This window comes from Colletotrichum paranaense (assembly GCF_030867605.1).
Source record: "Colletotrichum paranaense strain IMI 384185 chromosome Unknown Scaffold_6.1, whole genome shotgun sequence".
NCBI lineage: Eukaryota > Fungi > Ascomycota > Sordariomycetes > Glomerellales > Glomerellaceae > Colletotrichum > Colletotrichum paranaense.
Window position 1 is genome coordinate 2,864,232 of NW_026848964.1, and position 22,297 is coordinate 2,886,528.

General features: G+C 54.1%; 10 protein-coding genes across 10 annotated transcripts; 3 read left to right on the forward strand and 7 right to left on the reverse strand.

Moving 5' to 3' along the window:
- Positions 1-1,025: 1,025 nt before the first annotated feature.
- On the reverse strand, positions 1,026-1,370 carry CPAR01_08616 (uncharacterized protein; the record flags this gene model as incomplete). Its single annotated transcript, XM_060492884.1, has 1 exon — positions 1,026-1,370. One exon carries the CDS (start codon positions 1,368-1,370, stop codon positions 1,026-1,028), a length of 345 nt encoding a protein of 114 aa, XP_060349254.1.
- An 11-nt stretch (positions 1,371-1,381) lies between these two features.
- Positions 1,382-1,555, forward strand: CPAR01_08617 (uncharacterized protein; the record flags this gene model as incomplete). Its single annotated transcript, XM_060492885.1, has 1 exon — positions 1,382-1,555. One exon carries the CDS (start codon positions 1,382-1,384, stop codon positions 1,553-1,555), a length of 174 nt encoding a protein of 57 aa, XP_060349255.1.
- Positions 1,556-4,057: 2,502 nt separating this feature from the next.
- On the reverse strand, positions 4,058-4,291 carry CPAR01_08618 (uncharacterized protein; the record flags this gene model as incomplete). Its single annotated transcript, XM_060492886.1, has 1 exon — positions 4,058-4,291. One exon carries the CDS (start codon positions 4,289-4,291, stop codon positions 4,058-4,060), a length of 234 nt encoding a protein of 77 aa, XP_060349256.1.
- Positions 4,292-9,453: 5,162 nt separating this feature from the next.
- On the reverse strand, positions 9,454-11,495 carry CPAR01_08619 (RWD domain-containing protein; the record flags this gene model as incomplete). Its single annotated transcript, XM_060492887.1, has 2 exons — positions 9,454-10,868; positions 10,925-11,495. The coding sequence occupies 2 exons, from the start codon at positions 11,493-11,495 to the stop codon at positions 9,454-9,456; spliced, it is 1,986 nt and encodes a 661-aa protein (XP_060349257.1).
- A 1,021-nt stretch (positions 11,496-12,516) lies between these two features.
- On the forward strand, positions 12,517-13,295 carry CPAR01_08620 (PAP2 superfamily protein; the record flags this gene model as incomplete). Its single annotated transcript, XM_060492888.1, has 2 exons — positions 12,517-12,570; positions 12,657-13,295. The coding sequence occupies 2 exons, from the start codon at positions 12,517-12,519 to the stop codon at positions 13,293-13,295; spliced, it is 693 nt and encodes a 230-aa protein (XP_060349258.1).
- A 371-nt stretch (positions 13,296-13,666) lies between these two features.
- Positions 13,667-13,909, reverse strand: CPAR01_08621 (uncharacterized protein; the record flags this gene model as incomplete). The annotated part of the gene is made up of 1 exon (XM_060492889.1): positions 13,667-13,909. The coding sequence occupies one exon, from the start codon at positions 13,907-13,909 to the stop codon at positions 13,667-13,669; it is 243 nt and encodes an 80-aa protein (XP_060349259.1).
- A 381-nt stretch (positions 13,910-14,290) lies between these two features.
- CPAR01_08622 (uncharacterized protein) lies at positions 14,291-16,439 on the reverse strand (the record flags this gene model as incomplete). Its single annotated transcript, XM_060492890.1, has 4 exons — positions 14,291-15,454; positions 15,506-15,882; positions 15,936-16,096; positions 16,156-16,439. 4 exons carry the CDS (start codon positions 16,437-16,439, stop codon positions 14,291-14,293), a joined length of 1,986 nt encoding a protein of 661 aa, XP_060349260.1.
- Positions 16,440-16,447: 8 nt separating this feature from the next.
- CPAR01_08623 (uncharacterized protein) lies at positions 16,448-16,890 on the reverse strand (the record flags this gene model as incomplete). Its single annotated transcript, XM_060492891.1, has 2 exons — positions 16,448-16,759; positions 16,846-16,890. 2 exons carry the CDS (start codon positions 16,888-16,890, stop codon positions 16,448-16,450), a joined length of 357 nt encoding a protein of 118 aa, XP_060349261.1.
- Positions 16,891-16,954: 64 nt separating this feature from the next.
- Positions 16,955-17,188, reverse strand: CPAR01_08624 (uncharacterized protein; the record flags this gene model as incomplete). Its single annotated transcript, XM_060492892.1, has 1 exon — positions 16,955-17,188. The coding sequence occupies one exon, from the start codon at positions 17,186-17,188 to the stop codon at positions 16,955-16,957; it is 234 nt and encodes a 77-aa protein (XP_060349262.1).
- Positions 17,189-18,583: 1,395 nt separating this feature from the next.
- On the forward strand, positions 18,584-18,901 carry CPAR01_08625 (uncharacterized protein; the record flags this gene model as incomplete). Its single annotated transcript, XM_060492893.1, has 1 exon — positions 18,584-18,901. The coding sequence occupies one exon, from the start codon at positions 18,584-18,586 to the stop codon at positions 18,899-18,901; it is 318 nt and encodes a 105-aa protein (XP_060349263.1).
- Positions 18,902-22,297: the final 3,396 nt, after the last annotated feature.

Genomic DNA, 22,297 nt, shown 5'->3' on the forward strand with positions numbered 1-22,297 from the left:
AAGCATCCCTTGCTGGATGTAACGGTCCGGGGGGTGTTCAAGGGGGCTCACGGCGAATTTCCAGCGAGATCGTGCGGGCATGGACCCGTCACGCCTCTCGTTGAAGCGGGTACCATGTGCAGATGGCTTGCCGCCTGCTTGTCCGACTAGCCCTCGTCCTGGTCGGTCCACCATAGAGCCCCTAACGGCCCTCACGGGCCCTGTCACGCCTTGGCCCTCTTTGCTGCTCGATGCACATCTCATTGGTTCTCTAAGGGACACGACCACCTTCTGTCGACCGTCGCCCAGATTTCTCGTCATCTTGCTCACGGTGGAGAGGTATATCTGGATAAAAGAGCACGGCACTCGATGGCGGACTGTTTCGACACTCTCGACGAGTGACTGATTTGGTCTGGCGGTGGTCTGTGTTTCGACATCGAAACACTTGACAGGGCTCGACCGGGCTGTGTAGACATGGGAAACACGAATCTACATCAGATAAACAGCAAGACCATTGACAGCCACAATCACGACTCGGCCATGGCCGACCTCCGTACGTTCCCTGCAGCAAGGGGCTCGCCATCGTGGTATGGCACTTTCTCATCTAAATGCATGCTTTTGTCACTCATACGGAGTACTTTGTACTTATTGATGGCTCGGAGTTTTTGAGAAACAAGAAGTTCCAAGTCTCGTTTGTGGATTCACGACCGAAATTATCCCCTTTTCCACCCATGGCCATTAACCGACGGGCTAAGACCTATATCTGCAATCCGATATACCCCTCCCAATGGAAATGGCCCCTATTCCGAGCACACATCTGCACAACACCATCGATGAGCCGATGCACTATTTGCCCATTGAATAAGAAGGGTTTTCATTATTTCTTGCCTTTGCACTTGGCATTGCGCCAGGCACAAACCTGAGCAGACTCTGGTTCATGACTAGCTGGTGATGCAGGTGCTTAGACCGTCCGTACCAGGGATTGAAACATTTGCGGCAGCCACGAGGCGCAAAAAATCGGCTCCAGACAGTCGGCTCTGCTCGCTTTATGGATTTCGTGTTGCAACCAGCGCGTCAAGAGTCCCAGGTCTTGAAATCTCCGAATTGGGCCGCTCCAACAGCATGGAGCCTGGAGACAGGTACTGAGTGTGAAGTACCAACCAGCCATGGGATGAAGATGGATCGACAGAGAGCAACTTGAGAGTGCCACAGCGGCGGGGACAAAATGAGAGCGTCCAAGGGCCATTGCTCGCTCTCGCGCGGCAGTCGGCTCTTTGTGGCACTGCTAGACGACATACACGCCATCCCCCCCGAGTTCCCACACACGGATACGTAGTGTATCCGTCGAGGACGACAAGACAAGCAAGAAACAAGTCTGGGGTCACTCTCATTCGGGGGAGGGATGGGGACGGGGGGACACGAGAATGGCGCAAGACTCCCTGATTCTCTGCCAAGCATCTCCTCTGGACCTTGTCACAGTTGCAAACCGTCTTTACCGAAGAGGGCCGCCCCATACAATTGTCATCCACATTTCTCCGGCCATGGACGAATTAATCTGGCCTCCACTCGCGTCTAAGCTCTTTCGAGGCACGTTTCCGGCACAGCAGCCTCCTTTGGGACGATGATCCCCGTCCTCGTAAGAAATCTGCTGCTCGATTGAGAACCGCATCGTCTTTTTTTCCATCTCCCGAAATTTACACCCTCGCGAGACCCGCGAAGAGGCTGCCGCCCTCCGTTCATCACCTCGCTCGATTGGTCGACGGATTCTGGATGAACTGAGTCCCCCTGGCGATGCCCGGTGCACCCTGGGCCCTAACTGCCCAATCTTCAAGAGATGGTCCGATGGACGCAGGTTGTCAGTGTTGAGTCAGCACGGCCGCGACGGCCCTGGCGCTGATCTCCCCGGCAAATGCTAATGGGCCCTTACCTCGAGTTGACAGCGCCGTTGACTCGCAGGCGGCAGCTTGGTCATTGCAGACGCACTGACGGGCGCAAGCCGCCGCACGTGTGGGCTCGTTGCCAAAGTTTAGTTCATCGTCAATCGTCCACCCCTTGGGTTGCGTCCTTTTCCAAGGAAAGCCTTGCCGAAAGATTTGCATGCAATACCCGAACAGTCTGAGGCGGCACACATATCATGAGATGAACTCGACAAGCGCGATTGGGACATCCTGTGAAGAGCACAGCATGGTGGTCCTTGCTGCGTGTTGCCGCCCAGGACACACTGTTCGCGTCAGGCCCCAAATCCTGGAACGATGGTGCAAAAAGCGCCGACACGGTTCGCAAGGTGCCAGCCAGGAAAGCGTCGGCTGTCAAGCTACTCAAACGCGACTGAACCGAGGCGATACAAGCGAGCAGTAGAACTAGCAGTTGGAAGCGATCTTATGGCGGCGCATGATCCTGCTAGCCTCCCAGACTCGACGCCGATGCTTTGCGAGCTTGAGGCGGGGCCTGAGCGCAGTATTCGTACGGAGTACAGATACCGTCGTTAACGACCGATTGTGCGTTGCGCTTTTGCAGTTGCCGCGCCGATTAGCCTTCCAAATCGGCCTCACGTTCCGAACTACTGCTGGGGTGTCGACGATGATTGACAAATGATGATGGCGATCAGAAAGGCTTCTAGGGCCTAGAGAAGCACCTAGCCCGAACAACCTACATAAGGTCCAGGTCTAGCATCTTTCTGCAGGCGTCGACGTTTAGCTGGACGAGCCGTCACCGATGAACACCTTTCATCACTCGCAGGGGCTGTAGACTGGCGCGCTTGGCTGTCCTGAACATGTTTTGATTTCACCAGGTCTGCCGGGGAAGGGTTGAACCCTGCCACTGAGTCCAGACCGGATCGCCCAAACATGACCTCATTTACGGTTGGCGATGCTGATCGAGGCCTTTGGAGGCTCATGGAGCGACTGAAGCTCTGAACAGTCCAAACTACATTCATCGCCGCGTGTCGCGAAGCACCCGACTTGGCGATGCTTTTATCAAGCAAGTCCGCCATGCTGCCGCAGTGACCATTTACAAGCCCGGGAGTAATAATAGTGGGCGGCGGGAAATGGTTCCCATCAATGCTGCTGTATCACCCGAGATTACCTACATAACAGCGGCGAGGCGAATGGCACAACATGGAGATCTCAACCGAAGATGGTCGCAATACCCACGTTTCCCAACTTGGAACGGAAACAATTTGCATCGCTGTTGATATGTGGCGGTGCAGCCCTATCATCAATCGGACTCTTCCAGTAAGAAATGGCCGTTTTGTTTCATGAGGCTTTGCCATTACTGCAGAGAATGTTGGGCTGGCCCCCCGGGCATTACCCAATCTCTGTGCCATTGCAGAAGAAAGAAGGATCCGCGACTTGGGCCGAAGAAAGTGGCTCCGAATGGCCACACATACACTCCGAGCTGCCGTATCTGCATGCACGAACGGATGATGGTGAAGGGGACGGATATTGGCCGATGAGGAATATTGAAAAATACTAATATCAAAAATGTATGGACGACGAGCGGCTGTGCAGAAAGAAGTCGATATCCTCCGAACCCCATCGGCAAATGCAACAAGCTTGTGAAAACAAACAAACAAATTGTTTTTTAGGTCCTTGTCAAGATATGTACCCCGCAGCGCGAACATCTCGACCCATCGACCGCCCCCCCTTTATCCCGCCCGCGTTATCTTCTTTTGCACAATCCCGAGATGAGATTGTTTTTTCACGAGGGAGCTTTTGTTTCTCAAACCCTGGTCATTGCTTGTTTCTGCACTCAGATACCCCTTCTAACCCTTGTCGATAATTCGGAGCAAGGAACGGGGGGGCTTGGCCGGCACCGCGATCCCCTCCTCCCGCTCGACGACGGCGATTTAGCCTGGAAGGCCCGACTGCAAAGCCTTGCATTTTCCCGACCAATCTCCACGACCAATTGGGCATCTTGGGTTGTCGTCGCCCAGCACAGTTTCTGGGTGAAGACATCGACATCAGAAACAAAGTGCGGCTACTTCTGATCGTGGCGTTTCCTAGTGCCAGCCCATCCCCACTCGAGCGGTTCCTACGTCGCCTTACGGTCTGACGCCTGTCTTGATGTCCGCCTTACGCTACATGTTGTGGGACAGTGGGAGTGAACGGTCGTTAGTAGCGTTGCATTCCAAAGCACGCTTGGAGTGGAGGGTCTCAGGCCTATCGCAAACGACATCTGCTGGTCCTTCGTCCCCATGCATATGCTCCTGCAGCGCACCAGTCCTCGCAACCGACTCAGGGCCGGGGACTGTGTGACGGCTCTGGACGTGTCCGGCAAAGGCTTGCACCCATGAGGAAATGTTTGGCTCCATTGGCGATGCTGCAATAGCAACGCCATTAAGCCCTCTCATAATTTGTAGCTGGGTCCACGCGAACCTTTCTCAACTCCACGAGGAATCGCAGCTTTCATAACTCGAGAGCTCCTCTCCGGGAACAAAACAGCGTTCCGATTAGTAGATCGTCAGTCGTGGATATCCTGGCTCTCGTCACGACGACAGCGTACACCTTTTCTGTCGCTCTGCCAGCCTTGAAAATTGGCACGAGAGAGGATATACTGACCCGGGGACTATCTTATGCCTGATTTTGATTTGGATGAGGTACTATGGCGACCTCTTGCACCCAAGGTACTCTCATTAGGTACTCTCTGCGGAACCTTTGGCTAGGTCTTGCGAGACTCTTCTCGGTAGAAAGGTTTGAGGCCGCAGATACACATTCTTGCCTCGTTTGTGGTTCGACTTTGATGATACTTTGGCAGCCCAGTTCTCGAGATCGCAGACACACAGATCCCATCGATGGGCAAACGCAAGCCTACGCAAATGTCATCGGCGCTGCGGCAAAGCACTCTAGAATGCAACAGCAGGTGGTAGACCGCGTGCTGACAGGGTGGCTGGATTCGCCTCCTTGGTTCCCCCTGATCAAGGCACCGAGGGCCTAAGTAGTCAATGATGTCGCGTCCGACGCCGTTGCTGTCATCCACTCGGGGCCGCCACTTTCAGGGCCCCTTGTGTCTATCAATCCCTAGACCCAGACGGCGTGCTCCTCCCCGCCTCGATCACAATGTCCGTGGGCGTCGCCGACGTCAACGACGACGACTGTCGTGGACACTGGGCATCAACTGTTGCGATGACGAACGTATCACAGGAAAGGGGCGCAAGACCATCTTTCGTACGATTATGATGATCGGGCCTGGATGCTTCCTGCCAGGACGACTCGCGCGACTGTCAGAGCAAGGTGCTCTTGAAACCCTCTCCCCCTCCTTCGCTGACTATAGAGTCGTATTGAATCGCAAGATTCTTTCCGAAGCAAAAGTGGAGCTAGGGTCGTAGGGACAAGAAACCTTTTTTCTCTCCTGTGCCCTTGGCCTTTGCCTGTGGGAGCTGGTCGGCAAGCAAGCACGCAGTATGGCTTGGCTGAGCTTCTATTCATATTCTCATCGTGTTTGGTGTTTGTCCGTACCATAGCACGCTGCGACGCCGGCTTCGTCAGTCGACACGCGGGCGGGCGTATCTTTTCCTAACTCCATCCACCGTCAATATTTGCCTCGCCCACTCTTGGCCTCACTCCACTTGTCTTCAGCAGAAAAGTGTGAATCTGGCGAGAATCCATCACAGCAAGATTGCAACGTGGGTTCTTTCCACGACTGCATAGAACCTACGGCACTTGGACCCCTTCTCCACTTCCTCGCCGGCGTCATCAACGTGCTTGATCCCCATCCGGTACTGACTTCCCCGGGTCCATGATCCATGAGCAATATCATGAGATGGCAAGATGAGGGAGATGGCAGCTATGGCCATGCTGCCGTAGGGCCAACACTCGGAGACTGAGTGATCACCAACTCTCACAGGGCCGAATGCTCCGGTGATCTCGGGCCTTGCAAGTTTTATGACCGTAGATGGCTTCACTTTTCTGAATCGACGGTCGTGGGTTTAACCTTACGTATGTAGCAGTTGTCCCGGTGGCAACATATCCAACACGACGGCACGGACAGCAGCGGCGGCGGCGGCGACGAAGTTACTTGTTCTTTCACTGACGCCACTACCTACAGCTTGATTTTGACAGAAGAGGAGGGTGTGTATACGGGTTGCAGACGCGACGGCGATCAGAGCTTGATAGGTGGCACCCCTCCTCTACCTGCTCTTTCTCTCGGTCTCTGGTTGTATTACCTACTCTCCTCGAGGCCCTCTCTCTCTCTCTCTCTCTTTCTCGCTCGCTCATACTTCCCTGCCATGGGACGTACGGCGTACGGGAGCATCAAGGGCCTAGGGCCGTAGCAGTTAACCTTGATCTTAAGACCTTGGATCTTAAGGCCATGTCCACTCGAGCAATGATTTGAATGGCCCCATTCACATCCACATCCCCCCTCCATCACACTCGAACTCACTTGAACACACGCCCCCTTCCCCCCTTTTACTCTGCAAATCTGCAACGATGCCCACAGTATGCTGTAGCGAACTGTGTCGTACTCTTCGGATGTTTTTTTTTTCTTCTTGTTTTAATCTGCTTGCTGGGTTGCCACGCCTTCGATGAACCCCCCGGAGCCCCTCTCTCTCAAAGCTCGCCTCTCCTCTTTCCGGACCCGCCTGGGTTTTTTCGGGGTCTATCCGTACCAACTTGCTCTGCTACTCGTAAATGAGCAAAAGCTACGGGATCTGAGTTGAGCTGCTGGGAAAAGGGAGGGGTGGTGGCAGTTCAGTTTTCTTGGTCCTTTGGTCCTTGTTTCCTACTCCGGCAGACGACACTCCCGGCGGGACACTTCACGAATTGTACGGTCAAGTCGCAAAGCTAGCCCTCATAACGATTCAAGCGAACGAACCTCTGGCGTGCGGCTCTCTCCCCCTCATATCGTGTCCGCCCGCTACCATCACGACTCAGACGACGACGCAAGCTATCCCGCTGCCCACCGTTTCTCGCCCGTGACCCGCGTCCAACCGTGTCACCCATCACGCGGTCCGCTGCTTCTCTCGGGGAGAGGAAGGAGGGTAGCACGGTAGGTAGACTGGAGGAGGGGTTGGAAAAACCGTTGAACTAATTGAACCCCCAAGCACGCACCCCGGAAAGCGTAGCAGCGAAGAGCAGAGAGCAGAGTAGAGTAGTATAGTACAGATTAGAGCTTCTTCTGGAGAGTAGCACCCGTTTCTTAGCAGCTCTGAGGGTGTTACTTTCCCCTTTCTGCTCTGCTTCGCTCTTCTCGAGTCCTTACTGACCCTTGATTGTCAGGTTCGCACAATGTCCCCTTTTCTTTTGCTACACCGACTTGGGGCTGGCCTTGCCTTGCCCCTCTCTTCCACCCCCCTTGCTAGAACTCGAGCTACCTTGTGCCTTACCTGAGAGCTCTCCGCAGGCGCAGGCGGCAGCATTCCATTTACCCCCCTGATTATAAGGCAGGAAGCCGAGCAGCGGCTGGCGGAGTGAGGTTGATTGACAGGGCCTTTGACGAGGGGAGATTGTTGACAGGAGAGAAGAGTGAGTGACTTTGTGTACGCGGAGTATCAGTATGAAAACACTACGGTAAGTCGGTACATACCACAATACAACGTAACCCCCCTTTGGCCCCCTCCTCCCGCGCGAGTGGGTAGGCGAGATTTAAGAGAGATATCTGTGGTTAGCTAGGTATGTAGGTATGCTGCTAGGTGCGTTATATTCTGCGTGATTTGGAAGGATGAACGTCTCAGGATGGCCGGCGGTGGTGGTCGAGCTTGGGATGTTGAAGGAAGAGGAGGAGTATCCGTAGAGAGAGGAGTTCGGACAGTTTGAGGAGAGCAACGTGCCTCTTCTCTTGATGTGTGAACAGTTCCGAGGAAGGAAGATCAAGCCTTGATCGTTTGTGACTTGAATCCTGGTCTCCTGTGATGTTTTTTTTGGCTTCCATGCTGGTAGACTGTACTCCGTACATTCTCTCTCGTCTCCTCTATACGAAAAGGCAGCTGTCCAGTGTTGGTTTCGTCTTTGTTTTCTCCTTTTCTCTTCATTCTCAAGTACCACTCCGCGCGGTTATTCTTCTCGGGATATGTTGCCTGGATTCTGTGATATCGTTCGAGGTATCCGTTCTCATGGGTTGGATGAATGGATGGATGGCTTGGTAGATGTGATGAGACCCCCCCCCCCCTTCTTCCTCCCCTGGGAGGCAAGAACAGATGCCGTCGTCGGATTCCGAAAGGGTCGGGGGGGCGAAGTGAATCAAGCGAGATGGGAAGGCTACGGTCAACCGTTTGGCGCAGTGTCATCACATATTTGCCGTTTGCTCTTCTCAGGCCCAGTGGAAGGGAGGTGTTCATCAGACCCTGAGGTTGAAGTGTTAAGAGGTTCTAGATATTACATTTTCATATCCGTACACCGAAGTGAGCTCCACGGTGAGGGAATTTGGCAATGCTGCCTTTGTACAGTTCCTACTTGCTTGTTCCCCCTTCCCCCGGGGCCCCGGCTTGAGTATCCCATCTCCTTGATCCTTACACCGATCTCGTTGCCCCCCTCGTAATTCATGTCTCCGTTGTTTGGCTGTACGGATGTACGGAGTACTCCCTAGGTTATTCATTTAATCAATCGGGCTCGGCAGTCGGGGGGAGAGAGACGGGGAAAGGGGGACCGGGAAATAACCGATCTGGAAGGAGGAAAGCTTGGGAGATTGAGGACGGGATATCCGAGAAAGGGGACGGGAGAGAGGAACCAGGGGAGAGTAAGTTCACCTTTTTGAGATGCTTGTGGGTTCCTGCTCTGTAACCCAAAGCATACCAAGTCTTCTTTTCGGGTCTTCAATATGGCCTGCAAAGCGTAGCTTGGATCAGAATGGTTACCTAGAGGACAACGTCGGAAGGAGAGCGAAGAGAGTAGGGTATCGGCTGTCATCCTGCCCCTACATCTACCCAGCGTCATGTGAATACTGTAGCCCCCTAGCCACCGTATATCTTCTTGAAGGGGCTTTGAGAAAGGGGGGCCTTTGTAGATGGAACTTTGCCTTGGGAAGTAGCCCATGCTGCTGATGATGCCAGCACTGCAAGAGCAACAACCTCGTACTTGGGTAAGTCTGCCATGATCTTCACGGCAGGAGCAAAGGCAGCCAGGGAGAGAGAGGATTAGAATTGAAAGAGACTGATACGGACAGAAGGGATCAACATCAGTTCTGTATTAACGAGCCGGTGGGTGCCTTAGATGTTCATAATCTAGATCAAAACCGATCATCATAGAAAGAAAGGGGAAGCAGGGAGGGAGCCATTCGTTCTTTGGCCGACATGCTGCTGGGCAATTGCCTCTTTATCACATCACAGCACCAAAAATCACGGTTCCTAAAGCTCCAGTCAAGTGTTTGTGGTTCATTAACATCATCGTCTTCTCAGACCTTCATCATCCCATCATCCTGTCGTCGTCTCCAAGTTACTATGCCGTGAGGCGGTATCACGGCCCCTTTCTACCAAAGGTGAACACCCCGCCCGATTGTACCTTAGATAACCCATCCAATTCACAGTGAATCTTCATTCGTTCAGTCGTCGTCGCTATCCCCTTCCTGGTCTGCCAACGCCATTTGAACAAAGTTTCTGATCCAAGCCTGCTGCGCTGCATCGAGCTCGCCGTCACCCAAACCCTCGACCATATCGGGGTCAAAGTCTTCATGCCGACGGGGAGGCGCCCCCCGTCGAGCCTCCGGCTGCTGGTTCTGCCCAGGTCCGCCTCTGTGATTACCACGACCGCCCCGACCTCCACGGCCGTGGCGAGCTGCTGGAAATCCTCTTCTCGCAGGATTGGGAGGTGCCTGTGGAGCGGCTGGCGGGATGGGACCATGAAGTGCTGCTCCGATTCCTGCTCCTCCTCGACCTCCTCTGGGAGCTGGATTGGCCTCGATACGTAAAACAAGCGGCCCCTCTCGAGCAACACCACCCGCCACAGGACGTGCTGGCCGATCCGCATCGTTCGCCTCTGTATCCGAATCGCTGTCGTCCGGCTCTTCGATCTCGGGAACAAGGTCAATCACCGGAGCTGGAGGTGCGGGAGGCGGGATCTCCAAAAGCCGCTCGATCTGATGTCCACCAGCGAAGCCAATGTCGACATTGTCGCCGTCGCCGCCTTCAAGCTCCCACAAGCGCATGTAGCAAGAAGTGATCTTGCCGTTGGGCTGTTCATTGAAATGGGCATACGGATTTCTCGGGTCGAGCCAGGCCGAACATAGATAGCAAAAGTGGGAGGCGCAGCGGAAGCAGATCATATGATTGCAGCCGTGAGTCTTCTGCGCCGGGACGCCACACGTAGGGCAAGGCGTCGTATGCAGGTTGATGTAATCGATTGAGGCCTGTTCCTCTTCAGAGATTTCGCCCTTGTCACGCTTGGGCGTACATCTGATGAACTCGCCATGCCATGACTGGTAGCAGCGGCTGCAGAAAGCGAACCCACAGTCTTCGCAGATGGCTATCAGATCTTCAGCCTGGAAGTTCTTCTTCGCCTTTTTCTTCTTTTCGCCCGCGCCGTCTTCTCCGTCAGCGTCGGTCTCGTCATCGGTCTCTTCATCCGAACTCTCGTCGATCGTCTCAAGTCCCTCGGGCTTCCTGTGCTTTTTGGACCTGGCCGCACCCTGGCACCAAGATCGGGGGCAGTAGATCGTATTCTTGTCGGATTCGAGTTCGTTCTTGTACTTGAGCGTCACGTAGCGAGTCACCATGTCATGGGGTAGCCCCATCTGAAGCAGTTCACTAGGACTGATCGAGGTTTTGACCTTCCTCTTCTTTCCCTTGCCCGATCCTCGCGCCGCTTCGGCGCGCTCTTTGGAACAATTGGGGGCGAGGCAGCGGACAGTCGCTAAGTCTCCTTCCGTAATAGCATTACTGTAGAACTCCTGCAAGCACTGAGTACAGAAGATATGGCCGCAATCGAGCATCTTGTGACACATTGAGCCCTTCTTGGGATCTGCCGATAGTAAGCGTTAGCAGCCAAGAATACTGGGACGCGGAGGGGAACCTTACCCAGACAAACACCGCAATCGAAGGTCTCCTTCTCGAATGCCGCCCGAGTAGCCTCAATGTCGTAGTCCAGAATGGCAATCTTGTGCAACGGGTCGATCTCCAACGCGCCAGCTCCGTCAACCATGCCAAACACATCGTCAGCCGCTTGCTGGATCTGGTCAATGTAGGAAAAGACAATCATGTCGCGACCCATCTCCTCCCATAATCTCGGTCCGTCATTTTCCAGCTTTTTGGTCACATCTTCGGACAGCCACGGCGGCGATGTACTGATGCTGACACTCGGGGGCTTGTCGGAGGGGTAGCCCTTGGGCAAGCCCATGCGAATCACGACGGCGGGAAGGTGCGAGAGCTCATGGGAGTCGACTCGGGGTTCGACGCCGGGTACCTGGGCGGCGACTGTATCGTCGGCATTGGATGCGGCCGGGAAGGTGACCGTTACGGGTTTCGCGGGATGAACGGGCAGCTCGATAGTGAAGCAAAAGGGCCGGTGGTCGTCGAGCTCGATTTCGGGGAAGATTGCCTGCAGAGAACTGAGCTCATCCTGGCGCGGGTCGTCGCTATCGTCGTCCATGGCTACTACTAGTTGGAAGGCGCGTATTGCATGCTTTGAGGAAAATTAAAATCAAAGCTGCCAGGCAGTCGTCAAGAAGCGAGTGGGGTTTTGCGCTTATATGAAGTAGCGACGAACATGGGAGATGGGTATTTGAACGCGGAGAGACGACTGGTGGCGAAAGTCGCAAAGATTTGGTGGTGTTGGCGAGTGCGTGATGGTGATGATTGGAAATAAACTGGAGACGGTCGCGGAACCCGCGAGAAGTGCGACTGGCTATGACGGGACCATTCTTCTTTTTCTTCTCGGGCCAAGGTAAGTAATCTAGCGCGGGGGAGAAGAAGCGAGAGATCGCGGGTGTAAGAGCGCCTAGATTAAAAAAAAAGTTGGCTGACTGGCGTTCGGACAGACAATGAAATGATGACTCTTTGGCCGTTACAATCGCGGGGCAAAAAGAGGCAGCAGAAAAGAATGACGGTGGGGTCATTCGTTATCAGTCTGTCCCTCGGCCGATAGGAGTGACAAAGGGCGACGCCGCGACGGGAACCTTCAAGGAAATGTGGAAGGCACGAAGGGTCCAGGCCTACGGATACCTACAAGCCACAAAGGCGCCATAGAATAATTAGGCATGCTCGCACAACCGCATGCTGTGCTGGCTGACGGGGAAATACAAGCTCCCGATTGGCCCGAGCTCGAACCTATGCAACCTGACGTATTTATGCAAGTACGCAATGGAAGAGAAGAAATAGAAGCTTGGCCGTAGCCCGGTGCACTCTGCACAGCTGCACTTTGACAATTCTAGAGTGCTGTGCACCACGATCCGCGACGTCTGCTCTAACTTTACCAGCCCCTAGGAAGAGTCAGTCAGTCAGCCAGACAGCCAGCTCAATATCTCTCCACCGCCCAACCTCTTTCCCGCTGAGGCACATGGCATCCCGCATTTAAGAACTCTCCAGATCCCTCTCCTCCTCCCCCATCCCACTGAGGACAAGGCTACCATATCTCAAGTCTCGGTCAGGCAAATGCAGTCGAGTCGAAAACCATGGATCAAGACACGAGACCACTAGCCTCTCTTTCCCTGACACACGTCTACTATGTGAGACCAGAACCCCGGGGAACTACTTTCTGCCAGTGACTTGCTTGAATAAAAACACTAACCAATACGTTCGAAACCACACACAGGACCCCGACGACTCCCTCTCCTTCCTCTGCGCATGGCTCGCGCTCCTCCCGCAAGCCCTCTGCATCGTCTACGCGACCCTGATCTGGTCCACCCGCGAGGTCGAAATCGCCCTCATGTTCGCCGGCCAGCTGGGCTGCGAAGCCATCAACTTCGCCCTCAAGCGCCTGATCAAGGAGGAGCGCCCCCGCCGCATCCACGGAAAGGGCTACGGCATGCCCAGCTCCCATGCCCAGTTCGTCGCCTACTGGTCCGTCTTCCTCGTCCTGTTCTTGCTGATCAGGCACCGTCCCTCGTCCGCGCGCCGGCACCACCGGCCGTACTCGCTCGTCGAGCGCGTCGTGGTCAGTGTCGCTGCGCTGGGCATCGCTGCGGCCGTGGCGTGGAGCCGGATATACCTAAATTACCACACCGAGAAGCAGGTGATGGTGGGGTGCTTGGCCGGGACGGTGTGTGCCATCGGCTGGTTTTTGGTCACGGCTATTGCGAGGGATTTTGGGCTTCTGGCCTGGGGCCTGCAGACGCCCGTTGCGCGGCTGTTCAGGTTTCGGGATCTTGTCGTGGAAGAAGACCCTTGCCAGGCTGGCTGGGATAAGTGGGAGGAGAGGCGTGTGGAGGCAGACCAGCAGAAGACCAAATGAAATAAGCAGAGCTACGTTGGATTCTTGCGTTGTGGAATCCGCAGGACCTTGTGCATCGAGATAAAGCAAATGAATTACCACAGGCTTCACTATTTTGATTGTGTGTCGGTATCAGTAGGCTTGCCAATTTTCTGCACCAACCTCATGATACCCTCAAATCGCCGTTCGGGGCGTCCCACGATACCGCTAAATGTCTGGCCTCGTGTTCCAAAAACAAAGAGAGATTCCTTTAACAGAGAAGGCGAGCCAAGTCTAGAACCACACGAGCTCCTCTAAGAGTTGGATCTTTAATGCAGGGTGGCTTCCAAAGCCAGCGAGAACGGGAAATTCATCATATGAGCGTGGAATTTCTACCAAGGCAGACGACGATTTCACAGGTACTGTAGTTTCAGGGAACTATTAGTCTCCAAGCCTCCTGTTAGTTGAGTTAGCATCTCGGATGGTAGTAGCTGGCAGTGCGGAAAGCGACTGGCATTTATCACGGTTTCATGCAAATGGTCCGCCAAGTTTGTGATTGTTTGAGCTCTTTGATTCATTGAGCTATCTCTTCTGTGCTGTAGAGCCCTTTGGTGGCCTTTACCTCCGCTCGCCAAATTCGTCTCATGGCTAGTCATACCGTCGTCATTGCCATCCTTCCATTTGGAAGTCCTTGACTCTTTGATACCTGCTTTACTGGGTTCTCCTACACTTCAATGAAAGCCTTGTTCCGCCCCCGAGATCGTACACAACGTGCCTTTTTGGAGCACATCGCCAAAGAGACATAAGAAACAAACAATATGTAGACGTTATTAGTCATACAGGTATCTCCGCATAAAACGCCATCCAATGAAATAGTAAATATAAGAAGAGAAAATAGTTCGCCAACAAACTCCGTTCAGTGACCGAAAAAGTTGGATCATACGCTTTTACCGCCCGGTGTAGTCGAGTGTCTATAACGTTTTTTTTTGTAGCGCGTGCGATAAATGCCAGTGTTGATACAGGTCGCGGATCTGGGCTTAGATCCAGTTGCGCTTGTCGTGTTCAGCAGAACATTGGCAATTCTGCTTAGTGCACTTGACCGGCGACTTCTTTCGCTGCGTAGGGGTGTTGAAGCCAACACCCTGAGGGCTAGTCACCCTCGTCTTCTGAGGGCTCTCAGGCCTGTAAACAGCCGGGCTGAGAGTAAGCTGCTCCGGCTCTTGCTCATTGAGCTGGGACTGTCTGGGTACAGTGACCTTGGGAACAGATGGGAGCGTCTTCATCCGCAAATCCTTTTGGGGGCGGATGGGAGAAGATGAGACCAAGGTCGCATCCTCCTCAGAATCGGATGAACCGCTGTCGCTCAGGACGTCGACCTGAGCCAAGGGGCTGGGCCGCTTGATAGGCTCGTCGTCCCTCTCATCGGGATAGCTCAAGCTGTTCACGCTGGCATTGTTCTGGAAGTACTGTGAGTTGAGCGGGGGCATGTCGTCGACGTTTGACAGCCGCAGGCCAATCTGCACAGTCGCTGAAGATGCAAGCGAAGAATCGCGACGATGACGAATGCCCTGAGGGTGAAGTGATGGCGGAGGTCTGAGCAGCAACATCTCGTCCTCATCAGGGATTCTTGCCCCAGGGGCGTATGTCTTCGCCGGAAGCAGAGTAATTGACTTGGTGTTGTTGTTTTGCTCAGATGGGAACAAGGAGTAGGACCTCTTGCGAGCATGGGCCTTTGGCACCTGGTAGGTTGATACTTGAGCAGGCTCCGGCGTCCTTAGAGGGGAGCGGGCCGGCTGCCATACGGCGTTTTGTCGGAGAGGGTTGGCATAGGTGGGAGACCCAGAAGGACTCTCGATGCGTGCCTCCTCCTCCTTCTCGGGCACGAGGCTGTCGGTGCTGTCCATGCGTCGCAGCGAACGGGCCCGGCCGACAGGGTTCATCATGTGGTTTTCGTAATCATCGTCGCCATTATAGACACGAATGCCGGCCTTGAGTTTATTACGCTCTAACTCCCACTTGTCGCTTTGGCGGGGACCGATAGTAGAAAGAGTATTTGATCGCAAGAATAGATGCAGACCGCCGGTCAGTAGGCCAGATACGTTGGCGACGACAGAGGCAATCATAGAAAGCGTCAGGGCCTGGCCAGTGGCACCTCGCTGTTCCGTGAACGAGAGGTTGAAGAAGAAGGGGATGAGGAGAGTCTGTATTGGTCAGTAAGTGGACTCGGACAAGATGTCATTGTTAATACTCACAGTCGAGATGAAGGCTACTGCCAGGAAGTAGACCATTCTAGACGCGGCAATACGCTCACTGTTCTCGATTCTGATGTTGTTGTGGAGACGGAAGAAGATCACCAGAGCCGAGCCCAGCAACGCCGCCGAGATAAAAGTGAGAAGTACGAAGCAGCCCTCCTTCCAGCGCTGGACGAACCAGAAAAGCGAGGCAAAGCAAAAGTTGGGAGGGCGGACGAAGAGGGTGACTAGGTAGGTAATGAGGAGAAAAGTGCCGACGATGGCGAGGCAAATGGTAACATTCCACTTGCCACGAGACGGCAGTGGGTTCTTTCGTAGAGACCGGATGGCCACCTCTAGAGCGAATACGAGTTGGATGTACGGAACAATGAAGACCGCTAGATACGATTGTTAGCTGAGCTTCTGGGATACGTAAACGAAGGCTACGAACCAGGCAGCATCATTTGGGAGGTGATGGTGCAACCCAAAGTTAGGAGATGGTCGAGTCCAGTCGACTGTGCAATGGCAAAGACGATGCCTTGAACGACGATGCCGACAGATAGAACGAGAGGAAAGGACTCTGCAGGTCCGACAAAAGTGAATCCATGCGTTCTGGAGCACAACGTTAGTCCATTGACTTGACTCATTGGTGACGGCAGTGACGAGCGTACCTGAAGCCGAACTTTTGGTTGTTCCTCTTGGCCGTTGCATAACCATCCCAAAAGATACCAATTGCTGTTGCAAATGCGGCAATAACATTGAAGACGGCGAGAATGATGGTTGAGGTTCGAATCGATTTGGCGGCTTGGAAGCGGAACTGGTTGATGATGGCCGATGTCGAGTTGTTGGTGGCCTTGAAGGGTCCTCGTAATGAATCCGCCACGCCATTACCGTCCGTCACGCTGTCATCGTCGGCCCTCGTCCACAAGTCGCCTCCATATCCCCAGCTATCCATCTCGTCGATTATTCAACTGGCACTGGTCGTCGAAGAGATGAGCGCAGGCGTCGAGCCGCAGCGGTGCCAGATATTAATTCGCTTTCCGAACCATCTAATCCATAGAAGAGTCGATGTTGATCCGGTCGTATGAGGTGTAGAAGAGTATGGGTGAGTCGAACAAGGAGAGTGAGGAGAAGAGGAGGAGGAGGATGGCGATCGTACGGATGGGATGGAGAAGTGAAAAGAGTAAGTGAAAAGACAGGATGGATGGTAATGGACTGCCGCTCTTGGACGAAGAAGGCGGACCAGACGAAACAGACACTAGGCGAAGTCGGGACCTACGAATAGAAACAAGGAGTAATAGGACCAGCCACTCAAGAGAAGGAAAGGGACCGGCCTGAAGGAAGGGAAGGGAAAAAGAGACCAGTTCCAAAAAGTCAGACGGAAGGAGGAGGAGGGAAGGCCGCATGAAGAGGTCAAAAGGCGATCACAGAAAGCGTGGCAGAGACGGAGAGGCCCACCTCAGCAGGGGGCTAACATAGATAGATAGGTACCCAGTCGCAAGTTGCAAGGGACAGGCTCGGGAAGGGCCCCCGCGCGGGCCAGATGAGGTCCGGAGAGTTAGCCAAACCGCTAAATGGGGCCCAAGTCCAACTTTGGTCCAGGGTAACACGGCTGATGGATGGCCTACCAAAGAGGGCGAGGACGAGGGCGAGGGCCAGAGCAAGGGTGACGACCGTGACACTCTTGTGGAAAAGACGGGCCATCCAGAAGACGGGGACAGGAACGAGCGAATGAGACGCAGGCTGTACCTCGAGTCGACGTGCGACTGGATGGTGGGCAGTGAGGGGCTCAGATGGGGCGAACGTCTCTTGACGTGCATGTTGCTGGTTTGGGGATGGACTCCTAGGGCCACCATACATAGGTACACGCAGTCACGTCCAGTACGGTTTGGTATCATGGTATCCAGGTATCTTGGTCTTGGTCCTCCTAGAGAGGGCTCAAGAACATGGAAGACAGGGCTGGGCGCGGGATGACAACCATGTTCATCACGACCCCGCCGACTAACTGGCTGGGCTGATTTGGGATTATTTGCCGTGCTTGCCTCTCAGGCCCTTTGCCTTCCAGTGGAGCAAGGTGCTCCAGCTCAACGATATGAAGACCATGGGAACCTTGGGAGGGGGAGCTGAGGTGAGGAGAAAAAAACTGGGCTCTCATGCAGTCCCCCGTCGCAACGAGCCGGCAGAATATGTGCTGAGGATGCCTGAGGTGCAGCAGCATGCGTGTGTGCTGGAGCGAACCCAGACTCGAGGCTCGAGGGACAGGCACCGTCAGAGTGAGAGAAAGGAACAGGCACAGAGGGCGAAAGACTGAGTGAGGGTGTCACTGTGGGTGAGGATGAGGGCAAAGAGGAGGGCTTGAGGCGATGGCATTGAGTGGCGATGAGGTGAAGCAGTGATGTAACACGTCTGGGTTTCGTAGTGTCGCCCAAAATGCCTGAGCCCCTGGCTGTGAGGTTGAAGTTGACAAGGTTTGACGTTGGACTTGAGCCCCAGATCTGGGGGGCACTAGGAGACAACCTTTGTGCGCCTTGCTGCTTTGGGACTAGTGCAGTGTTGCCAAGTGAGTGGATCAAACCGCCGCAGGGATCGTGGAAGGGGCGGCTGATGGCGATGCCGAAACCTTTTTCGTTCCCTCTCCTCAGAACCCTCCAACCCGCTCAACTCCTCATCCACCCCTTCTCAGTCTGCCTATCCAATCGTGTCGTTTTTTGCGGCTCCATCTTCCTCTGATTCTGTTTAATCTGGTCTGGTGTGCCGAAATCCTCTCGAGATGCGGTGGATGCGGGGCCCTCCTCCTGCCTCCAGATGGTAGATGGGTTGGTTGGGAATGGCCTCACCAGTTCGGCTCAAAAGTTCTTGGTTGGCAATTCATATGTCCACACCGGCAGACGCATTCAAAAATGACAACAACACACACGGGAAATACACAGCCAACGCAGAGGCGCAGACTATTTCATCGGTGTGTATCGAGTCAGCGCTGCAATCTACGAGTTATGCCCGATCGCGAGTTGCTGCGGCCATGTAGCGAGGCGCACGGAGAGGGCGGCGTCAACGTCAACGCCTGGGTTCCAGCCCACCAGCCAGGCAAACACAATCCACATGGCGGGGATCCTTCTCACTTCCTCATCGACTCGACCTGGTAGCCCACTAGCCCTCTTCACGGGATGTTTCTGCCAGTCGGAGGGCCTGGGCTGTTGCACCAGCTATCTTGGTCCTGGACTCCTGCACGTGTTTACCCTTGCCACGGGGCTCGGTGTTGCCAGGGCATCCGTTGCAAACCTTTCTCAATCTCAAATATCTCGAGCTAGGCTATCGGAGGGACAATACAACTATCCAACAGGAACAGAGCGCCATCTAGTGGTTCCAATACCGTCTGGTAGTCGACCAGCCTGTGATGGACGAATCGAATCTCGTTGACGGCTGATCAAGTTCGTCTGTTTCCACAGATTTTCGAGCGATGAGGCAGATACCGTGTCACATGAGCTGAGATGGCCTGCACAGGGGCTCGGACGAGGGCCAGCGACAAGGATCCATGCCGTCAACAGCCCTGCTAACATGCACACTTACATCAGGCTATTCCTTCCACGGCTAGGGTAATGCTGCTTTGACGGCACCGAGCCGTGCGAGCCCAGTAGGCCCAGATCTGTCTGGCACGTCAGACCTCCCTAGCCCCCGTACGAAATGTGACGGCGTTGCGACTGGCGGCACGTCAAAAGAGACGAGACAAGCAAGACATGCACCTTGCGCGAACTACTGACGAGGAACAAGCGAACGTCCATCATCCGTCGCTTGGGGGCGGGCGCCGCTGCGGGGAAGGGCGATCCCTCGCCTCTTGCCACGAGACGCCTATAGACGATGGCGCGTCCGTCACAATTTCGAAGATCATCAAGTTGTCCTTCGGAATCTGCTTCGAGAGTCCCTTGGTCCCCTCATTCACAGCTGATACGATCTGCAAGATAAAAGAGGGCCGTCTGTGATGGATTCCGAGCGACTCCAACACAACGGATACACGGGGACAAGCTCAAAGACTAGTCAGTAGTGCGACACTATTCTTCCGAAGACAAGAATGGCGCCAACCCGCATCAGGTGCCAATGGCCGTCAAACACTTTAATTAATCTCCAACATGTCAACCCTACGGATATTGAGCCCGCTGCTAGCTTGGGGCACTAGTCACAACCTTGAACCAAATCTTCAACGCTTGGCTGCATCGCCCCCACCGACCAAGAGTGCCCGCGGTGACCAACTAGCCGGTGGAATATGGTTGCTCCGAGATGATGAGGGACTACAGTCTACTGCGTACGCAGGCTTGTGGCCGTCGCCGTGTCCTTGCCCACCTCGCATCACTGAGCTCGCCAGCGTCCCGTCAGTCCGGGGAGACCCACGTTCGTTGCTGAACCGGTCCTCGCCGTCGATCAAACGGGATATTCAGACTGACGTACAGCCAAGGGACGGACATCGCGACTACCCCTCTGCAGTTGCCATCTTACGATGTCCAATTATAGCGGACACGGTCGAAAAATCCTCGCCCCAATTCGCTTGCCACTTGCAGATTCCCACGTTGTCGCGTTCTTCCATTCGTGGCTTCTATTCTATGGTTCTCGATCATGCCACGAGTGTTTGCCGCTTCTCCCGAGCCGCACTTGGGATTTGACTTGGCCACATCACCAACCTCGCACGGCAGCTTATCAGTCGACCGGCTTCACGGGTCTTGACCGACGTCATGAGAGGCTGCCTTCGAGAAGTTACTGCTGAGGATCACCATTGCAATCTTCTTGGCAACGTTGCCACCTCCACCTGGTGTTGTTGAGATGAAATGTTGAGATGAAATGTTGGAAAACGGGAGGGCAAGAAACTGTCATCCAAAACCATCTCCGTTGCCTTCCCATCCAATTCCCCTCTGAGAATTCTCCTGAACCCCGCGGCTTTGGGGGGTCATCCAATCTCATCCAACAGCATTTGTTTATGGACTCGTCTGAAGTGAGTGCGAGGGCGGTAGCAGTGAGCCTCTTCTGGCGCGGGTGTTTCATCCCAATCATCACCAACCCGCCCACGAATGGCTGCTCGAACTTCCGGAAAGTGGGAGAGATTTGTTTTCTCTGAGAGTGAGTTCACGGCATCGCGGCTATGATCTATCCAGCCAAAACGATGCAGGTTCGGAATAGGCGTCGTCACTAGCACGATTTGACTTTTCATTGGAGCTATAGAGGTGAGGAACCGTCAGGGAAAAGACTGGACGACGAACGAGTCGGCGGCTTTTGCTGCCTACCGCCAGCGTCTCTCGGTATTCGCCCCGGGTATTCAACAACAAGTGTTGGACGTAGAGAGCCGCTTCGTCATGCAATATAGCGTGCCCGACTCGTTGACCTCGACATTCGTCGCCTTAGCAAGTACTAGGCATGCAAGTTGAAAAGTTTAGACGATAGTTTGCCCAACGTGAGCCACCCAAAGGGTCCGGTCCGCATGGTCGCCAATGCTACAAGATGATGTGCTGGGTGAGTCTTTTCCCTCGACTGGACGATGGTCCCTTTTTTCGGTAGGCCCCTCCACCTACTTGCTTGGCTATCTGAATCCTTTTCTGGTTCAGACGATGAAGCATATAGAGTGATGTCAGGTGAGATGCGAAAACGAAGATGGGCAACTGACTCACGAGATTTGTGTGTCCTGCGCGGGGGGATGGGGACTGGAGACTGCTCTCGTGTTTCCAGCCTAGATAGCCGGCAGGCGTACGTGCCGTTCATGGAATACAGACGGGCCGACGAGGGATCGACGGCGCGGCACCAGATTTCTTCTTTCGGCGGTACTGCCGCATTCACGCTTTTCCCTAATCACGGCGTCAACGTCTTTGCCGCGTACTTCACACGTGCCCGAACGAACTGCTTGAGGAGGCTCTGTTTGATCTTGGTAGTGTGTCCCTTGGGCCGCGTTGAGCATACTCGGGACACATGATTCGTGGCCGAAGTCGATCACACATGGAAGGCTATATTCAGAACATTATCAACGTCGTTCAAGCCCCATCAAGCGGCTCTTTCCTCCGGCGTCCGCGTGTCCGGCCTGGATATCTCGTGTGGTCGGCGTAACCAACTATAGATATACTCTAGCCCAGCCTTTTTTGATGAATTGCTCAATCAATGTAGTGTCCAAATAAGAAGAAACCCATTCAAAAGCCAGCGTCTAAATGGCCCACAAGGCCAGATCCCAAACCCCGCACAATATCTTGGTCAATGCTTGACAGAAGAGGGCCGGCCGCTTGAACATGTTGACCAAAGCTGGTTGTTTCCGCCCCCAACAGGGCCACCAACCCACCCGGGCCCGTCCGCCCTTTTGCCTAGACCTCTTGCAGAGAGGAAGCACGACTCGACGCACTATCCATGACGACGATGATTAGAATGTGGTTGTCTCGAATTGATTGCGAAGGTCCGAAGACGAAAAAAATCTTTATAAGCTCGTCTAGACTGCTTTACCCAACCGTATAGAGACTGTTCTCCGGCTCACGTAATTGAGGCTAACCACTGGAAGTCGCACATGAATTATGACTGTACATGGATGGAGATGAAGGCCCGATGAATCTAGGGCCGTGTGCGTGTTGGCAGAAATACAACAGAGATGGTCTTTGTGTGGCCCTCTGCCGAGCGTCTAAAATAGGCGTCATCATATAGTCGCCAATGCAATGACTAAAGTGTGGTTTCTCAACGAGAGGAATCATGATTTTACATTCAATGAAATCATTTAATCCATTTTCAAACGTACTGATTTCTAATAGCTTCGGCCATGGTTGTCAGCAATTTAGACGTCTGCTCGGCTGCTCCACCACT